The sequence below is a fragment of the Diabrotica virgifera genome, chromosome 6, assembly GCF_917563875.1.
Source record: "Diabrotica virgifera virgifera chromosome 6, PGI_DIABVI_V3a".
Classification (NCBI taxonomy): domain Eukaryota; kingdom Metazoa; phylum Arthropoda; class Insecta; order Coleoptera; family Chrysomelidae; genus Diabrotica; species Diabrotica virgifera.
In genome coordinates this window covers 240,239,771-240,248,148 of record NC_065448.1, presented here as the reverse complement: position 1 = coordinate 240,248,148, position 8,378 = coordinate 240,239,771, and the positions used below count along the sequence as shown (strand labels likewise).

The following is an 8,378-nucleotide window of genomic DNA, read 5'->3' as shown; positions in this document are numbered from 1 at the left end:
AGAGGAAATAGAGGATGAAGAAAGAATTGTCCAATACTACAAGATTAGAAAAACATGCAATATTTAAAAGAAGACAAGAAGAAGGATACTTCAAAATTGTGATAAACAACCATTTATTAGGAAATTATGAAAATGATACATACTTATAAAAACAAGCTGCACTTCACAAAAATTTCTCAAATACAAAACTCCGAAACACGCACCGCCAACAAATCACACAAGCAGTATACCGCAATCAATGCTCAGATTCAGCGACGATCTTTCAGCGATTAACGAGCCAGCCGCTGCAGTAAAAACGTACCTTAAATGGACAAAATTTGAAAATCGCGTTACTCTGGGTTCGCCATCCACAAAAAGCTGGGATGTTGTGAGGTGAGCAAAAATGTTCTCGGGTTAAGTCTAAACCCTCTATGTGTGACAAGATGGTCCAGCAGAATTGATTCCATAAAGCCCCTTATACTTTATTTAATTAAGATTTGCTATGGTGTTATTTGTTCCTATTTTGCTTTATTTGCACCTACTTACCTACCTTCAAAAAAAAAAATAAATAAATAAAAAAATTATCAAAATGCCTTAAGGGGCGCCAAAATCATTTTTTGCGCACAGGCGCCAGTAGTTCTTACGGGGGCCCTGATCCCAGGGTAAAAGCAGACAATATCACTTGTTTTGTTTGACATGTTAGCTACGTTTATGCCAAATTCCATGTCAATTCAAGTGGTTTTTTAAAATTTAGAGCAAATAGACCCAAAAAAACTATAATACCACCATCAAATTGCGGCGAACTAAAAGTGTCCACGTGACCCCCTATGTTGTGACTAGACGATTATAGTACAATATGTATAATATGTATAATACATAATGAATTTTTTGCTCTTATGTTAAATCTGTGGACTAATTTTTGCAGACTATCTTGATAAATATCAATGTTGCGTCGTTTACGTAACAGAATATTTTAACTTCTTTAAAAAAAATACTCCGCCTGAAGTTTTTTGGGTGGATGAAGTAGCTCGACAGAACCCTTGCCGGTCTTAAGTCCGGATAAAGGAGGAAGAGGTCTACAGCCAAGTTAGCACCCTACTGACAGACTTTAAACCCCTAAATTATACAGGTCATAGAAACAGGATTAAAATCCCTTTTTGAAATCAAATAATCTCTATAAAGTCTCAATAAAAAACAATACAAGTCTCAATAAAGCCTCAAGTTAAAAAAGAAATAAATAAAAATACAGTTTTTATTTAAAACCTTTTAATAGAAGAAATGCATAAAAATGTTTAACTTAAATAAATGTTAATTGTTTAAATCTTGGTTAAATAATTTATCGCTTATAGGAAATATCACTACTAGTGTTGTATCGTCCAGTTAAGGCTCTTTCAGGCAGCATGGGAGTTTTGAGGGACCGTTCCAAGGTCAAAGGCAGTACTATAGGTTGGCGATATTTAACATAATATTCTGGATGTTTCATGTAGGCGCTGGTAGGATCTGATGGACATTGATACAAGTAGTCCGCTTTCTTGAAATAATTTAAAGGATGTAGACTACCTAAAATTATCAAAATGTAATGATTAATTTTATGAACAAACTGGATAGTTGCCAACATTTGGAATAGGCTGAGTCCCGCTCCAGATACAGAACAAATGATCGCAACAAATGACGAATTGTGGCATTTAACGTGTTAATACAAAGAACTGTTAAAGTAGAAAAGAATAGTGGAAGAAATTAATGCACATGAATATGTAATAGCTTGGACATGCACCTCTACATACGCAACAGGAATTGAAAAAACCAAAGAATAATTTGCTGTAATTGTTGTAATACCTAATTCGAAAAGACTTGTAGAGCCTAGTGCAATAATTATCATTATAGGCGAGCGGCACACCCCTAATTTGCGGCTTAGAAATCGGAAAAGCGACCTTGATACGTGAGTGGCAAATTTTTGTCATTCTTTATGGTTTGAAGGTCTCTGAATCCGAACATGAAGTTTGTCTTTATCTAGAATTGGTGGAACATGTTCAAAAATCAAATTTTAAGCAATACTTTTATTTCAATTTTGATAATTTTTTAAATAAACTGCGCGTCATAGAAAACGGGCACCCTAAAAAATGGGTCATTTTTGATGTCGCGTATCTCCTAAACCTGTTGTCCGATTTAAATGATTTTTTGAATATGTTATAGCCCTATTCTTTGTCAATATCTTTGTAGTAATATTTTTGCAAAACAGGTAAATTTTCATTGTATACCGGGTGTACGAATCAAACTGTGTTTTTTTCTCAAAGTTCGCAACACCCTGTGGATTATTCTAGCATTTATAAAATACTGAAATTAAAATTCAACTATAGCCTCAGGTTTTCTTAACATTCTGTTTTTTTATTCATTCGCTTATGTTGGATAATACAAAAGTTATGTACTTCAACAACTAGCCACGTTCTTCATCAGTACAGGGTGTTATAAGTCTAAAGTGTTTTAGGGACTAAATAAGTTCGACAAACTTTAAGGGGTAATTCTGCATTAAAAATAATGACAGTTTGCTTTATAATCATATATCCGCAAAAGCGTCGTTTCCGAGATACGGGATGTTAAATTTTTTCTTACAAACTGATGATTTATTTATTGCTTTAAAACCGGTTGAGATATGCAAATGAAACTTGGTAGGTTTTAAGAGATGGTTATTGCGCATTTTTTGACATTCAACTAAGAATTTTATATTCACTATTGGAGCGCATACGGGTAATATGACCGATCATATTCATCGTATGTACGCCAATGGTGAATAAAAAATTCTTAATTGTATATCAAAAATTGTTCAAAAATTACGTCTTAAAACCCACCAAATTTCATTTGCATATCTCAACCGGTTTTAGGGCAATAAATAAATCGTCAGTTTTTAAGAAAAAATTCAACATCCTGTATGTCGGAATCGAAGCATTTGCGGACATATGTTTATAAAGCAACCGGTCATTATGTTTTTATGCAGAATTACCCCTTAAAGTTTGTCGTACTTCTTTAGAAACACCCTGTACTGATAAAGAGCATGCCTAGTTGTTAAAGTACATAAATTTTGTATTATCCATCATAAATGAATGAATCAAAAAACAGAATGTTAAGAAAACCTGAGGCTATAGTTGGGTTTTAATTTCAGTATTTTATAAATGCTAGAATATGCCACAGGGTGTTGCGAACTTTGAGAAAAAAACACAGTTTGATTCGTACACCCGGTATATAATGAAAATTTACCTGTTTTGCAAAAATATTAATACACTGATATTGACAAAGAATAGGGCTATAACATATTCAAAAAATCACTTAAATCGGACAACACGTTTAGGAGATACGCGACATCAAAAATGACCCATTTTTTATTGTGCCCGTTTTCTATAACGCGCAGTTTATAACTCGCTGTATCTTTGGTCGTTGTAAATATTTCCTTCTGAAAATTTTACTGTATCGTCTTTGAAGTTTAAAAAAATTAAAAACGTAGTTGTTAATTTTTAAACATTTTGACGTCAGATTTCGTAAGTTCCACGTTTACTTAAAAAAGTTGAGTGACATACTTTTTAGTTTATAATTTTAACCACCACAGCATAAAAACATTTGTTATGAAGAAGTTTTCTGGAAAATTTCAAGTCAAAATATGCAATAGGAAAAAAGTTATGTGACGTTATAGACGAGTGGCACTCCCCCCAAAAAAAAACGCTTAATTCTCGAGATATTGATCACGGTGTGGTGAATGGCTAATTTTAGTCATACTTTATGTTTTTGATAGCGCTGAAAACGAAAATGAGGTTTATTTTGAATTTTAAGTGGAGAAACATTGTCAAAATCGCAATTTTACCCTAAAAATGAGATAACGTTTTTTGCGTTTAACTCGCTACAACTCCGTTAAATTTTAATTTTTTTTTTTCTGAAATTTTTACAGTATAATTTTCTCGCCTTTTTGAAGACAATGTGTCAATCTTTCATTCTTATTATAATAAAAGTTATGAATTTTTTTAAGTAAAAGGTGCAGATTCCTGAATTGCAAAGTTTAATCGCAAAACTTGAGTGAAAAATTTGAAATTTAGCTTTTTAATCAAGTTTATGTAAAAAAATGGAGTACAAAAACAAAATGTTTTATAGAAAAAAAAATGTTGTAACTTTTAATTTTAAGAAAAACGTGATTTCATTTTTTTTATCTTTAAGGTAAAATTGCGATTTTGACAATGTTCCCCATTGAAAATTCAAAATAAACCTCACTTTCGTTTTCAGCACCATCAAAAACATAAAGTATGACCAAAATTAGCGATTCACGACCCCGTGGTCAGTATCTCGAGAAATAAGCATTTTTGGGGGGAGTGCCACTCGTGTATAAAGTCACATAACTTTTTCCTATTACATATTTTGACTTTAAATTTTTCAGAAAACTTCTTCATGACATATGTTTTAATGTTGTGTTGGTTAAAATTATAAACTAAAAAGTTTGTTACTCAACTTTTTGAAGTAAACATGAAACTAACGAAATCTGACGACAAAATGTTTAAAAATTAACAACTCCTCTTTTACTTTGTTTAAACATCTCCGATAAATCACATTGTTATCTAAATACTCCAAGGATAATACAATAACATTTTCGAAAGGAAATATTTACAGCAACCAAAGATACAGTGAGTTAAATTTGAAAAATTATCTTAATTGATTTTTTGCATTTTGGCATAAAATTTAATTTTTGAACATATTCCACCAATTTTAGATAAAAATAAACTTCATATTCGGATTCAGCGACCGCGATAACATAAAGAATTCGTCATTCACCTGAAAGTTGATTTTCTTGGTCGGTATAACCTCATTTTAGGGGTTGCTGCCGCTCGTCTATTAATTAAAATTAATAGAATACCAATCTAGTGTAACTACTAATCTTTGATATCATAAATCAACAAAAAATGTTGGAATCCTTGAAAGAATGCCGAATTATATGCCGAACATAATTATACCAAACACATACGAACAATAGAAGAAAACCGTTGGACGAAGCGAATTCCCGATTGGCGACCAAGAACATGCACAAGAAGTAGAGGCAGACTTCAAACAAGGTGGAATGATGACATCAAGCGAATGGCTGGGGCCACGAATGAATGTAAAAACAGCAAATAGATATGAATGGACAAACCTAAGAGAGGCTTAGATCCGACGATGGATAGAATAGCTGTTGATGATGATGATGAATTATACCCAAAAGGCACAGTGTTAGAATGGTTGATCACCAAACTCAGAAATTCCCGATGCAATCTGAAGTACGGCAGGGGGACACCATATCACCGAAACTGTTCGCTACGCTTATAGAATATATATTATGTAAAAGGGCAAAACTGACCGACAAGGGCATAAACATAAACGGAGAAAAGCTTAGCCATCTGAGGTTTGCAGATGATATTACGCTAATAGCTGATAGGATAGATGAGGCCAAAGAACTTTTAAATCAACTTAATTTTTACCTTTAAGGGGATTGAAAATAAATATATCTAAAACCCAGATGATGACAAAAATCCTTTACTCCGCGTAGTATATGCGTAGAAACAAGATCCATAGATAGCCAAACCGTTGAATTTCTCCGTCGTGTAAGACTGACTTAGGTAGCCTTCGGCAAGTTGAAACACATTTTCAAATCGTCCATACAAACATACCAATAGGGCTTTTCATTCACAGTCATTTGTTTCGAGCTTCCATCATGTGTCACATAATATTAATATATCTACGTCATACGTTATTGGTATATATCAATGATGCAAACCAAAGACGTATGACGTAGATATATTAATATTATGTGACACATGACAAAAGCTCGAAACAAATGACAATCGATGAAAAATCCTATACGTCTGAAAAGACAAACCTTTCATCAGTCTGTTTTGCAAGTGTTGATTTACGGAACGGAAACGTTGACCATGACAAGAGGAACAGTGCAAAAAATCAGTGTGGCTCAAACGACGATGGAGTGTGCTATGTTGGGCGTTTCACTGCAAGGCAGGATCCCAAATCGCCAGCTACGACGAAGATTAGGAGTGGCTGATGCAGTAGAGAGAACAATAGCAACACTGAAATGGAACTGGGGATGACATGTGAAGCGAATGACAGATAGCAGATGGATAAAGCGGATACTAGAATGGAGTGCAGGAATAATACCTACCGAAGTAGAGGTCGTCCACCAACACTTGGACTGATTATCTAAAACGTTGTCATAGGAATTGGATGCAAGAATTGGATGCAAGATGCAAGAGGCACAAGATCGAAAAAGATGAAAAATTATGAGGGAGATCTACGTCCAGAAGTGTACAAGCAAATATTGAATATGAATCCAGTAACAGATAAAAAACCTTGTAGCTAGTTTTATAATAGAATATCTACCTGACGTATCTTTGTATTGATCTCGGTGCAACTGACACATTAAGTAATAATCATCGACTTCTTTTGATCTCTGCCTGTCAATAACGCTAAACTCTGATTTTTGGAAGTTGTTGTATTTCAATGTACTTTTGTAGACTGAAACATCGGGAGTTGGGGTGTAAACGCTCGAGACATTGCCCCATTCGTAATGAACATTGGGGACGCGGGACAAAACTTCATTTCTATATTCATTGAAGTGATCTATTCGGTAATTCGGGTTATATTTTACCTTGTTAGCTACTGGGGCACCCGTGTATTCCGTTTTTAGGGTTACAGGTGTTAATCCGACATCCATGTGGGTACGTGCTAAAATTACAACTTAAAGATATATAAATTTTATTTTGCTTTTTGGGCACAAGAAATTTTACAAAGACATATTGTACCTATTTTAAACTGAAATTTTGACGTAATGTGACATACATGTTTTCCTGACAATAAACTATTCTATGTAGGGATCATTATTATAGGGTACAAACTACAGGGCTATAAAACTACTTGTCACACCATGAAAATATAGAAGATAATAATCGATAGACGAATACGTGAAGATAACGAAATCTCCGATAATTGATTTGCTTTATGTAGGACAGATAAACAACAGACGCAATTTTCATTATAAAAGGAGTTGATGCAAAAAAACATGAATATAGAAAGAAACTCTCATATGACATTCATTGATCTTGAGGAAGCATACGATAGAGTTGCTCGAGAGATTTTTTGGTGGGCACTCAATACGAAAGGAGTCTCTGGTAAATATGTAAAGATTGTGAGAGATATGTATGAGGGAGTAACAACTGGTGTTAGGACCGGTGTGGGAGAGACTGATAAATTTCATGTGAAAGTAGGATTGCAGCAAGGTTCAATGCTTAGTCCTTATTTATTTTCATTAGTTTTGGATCAGATAACAGCGAAACAAAAAGATAACATTCCCTGATACTTGATGTATGCTGATGTTGTAGTGTTAGTAGGAAATAGTGAAAGTGACTTAGAACAAGATTTCACACAGTGAAGACAAGCTCTTGAGGAAAAAGGACTAAACCTTAAAGGCAAAAACAGAGTACCTACCTATTTGCAATGTTCACTTAAAGATGGGGTAACTACAAATAAAATGATATTTTTGGATGTTGAAATCATTGTGAAGAGTACCTAGTAGTTTTAAGCAGATAGGTACCTAGGATCGGTATTACAGAATAACGGAGAAATAGATGGAGATGCATGCAGTAGAATTCGGGTTGGATGATGAAGTGAAAGGAATTGGGAAAAATGATATAAAATGTCTATAAAACCGGCTATGATGTATGGAAATGAATTCTGGGAAGTTAAAAAGAAAGAGGAACAACGAATGCTTGATGCATGTGGCGGAAACAATAATGCTTACATGGTTGAATGGAGTAACAGAAAAGGATTAAATTAAAAATGACTAGGTATAAATATTAGGGGAAGTCTATGGGTGGTACCAATTGATGCCAAACTGGGGGAACATAGATTAATACGTTGACGGACCGAACGTCTAAAGACGTCTAATAGTTTTAAGAGCTAGAGCCGAAAAATTATCGTCATAAGTAATATGGAGTTTGGCATGTGAAATATGTCTATTGTATATTGATAATTATGATTCCCTTCAGGCTGACACCTCAATGGATACAGGAAGTAGCAATAAGGGATGAAAGGGGAAAGTTAGTGTAGTCTTTAAAGGTTTTCATCTCCTCTTTTGTTAAACCTCCATCGATTTGCATGAAAATTGGTGACTAGTTAGTAAAGCATACCCCAAGAAATAAAAATGATTTGGTGGCAACTTGCACATTTACCCTGGGGGTAGATACCACCCCTTCTCGTGGATGAAAACTATTTTATTAAAAATAATCCCACAAATCGATAGAGGGGCAAATTATAATAGTCTAGTAAAATAAAATTACACTACATGTAAATCAAAATGTAAATTCGTACAGGTTGAAACAAATTTT

General features: G+C 34.0%; 1 protein-coding gene across 1 annotated transcript; it reads right to left on the bottom strand.

The window, feature by feature from the left end:
- Window positions 1–1,228: 1,228 nt before the first annotated feature.
- LOC126887416 (uncharacterized) lies at window positions 1,229–6,844 on the bottom strand. The gene is made up of 2 exons (XM_050654927.1): window positions 6,376–6,844; window positions 1,229–1,539 (listed from the first exon to the last, which is right to left on the bottom strand). Exons 1-2 carry the CDS (start codon window positions 6,707–6,709, stop codon window positions 1,316–1,318), a joined length of 558 nt encoding a protein of 185 aa, XP_050510884.1. The 5' UTR covers window positions 6,710–6,844; the 3' UTR covers window positions 1,229–1,315.
- Between the last annotated feature and the right edge of the window lie 1,534 nt (window positions 6,845–8,378).

Excerpts from the sequence above, each read along its gene's own strand:
- LOC126887416 (XM_050654927.1), bottom strand. The coding sequence starts at position 6,709 with ATGGATGTCGGATTAACACCTGTAACCCTAAAAACGGAATACACGGGT. Across the intron at positions 1,540-6,375 it reads TCAATACAAAGATACGTCAG|GTAGTCTACATCCTTTAAAT; the intron begins GTAGATATTCTA and ends TGATAATTTTAG.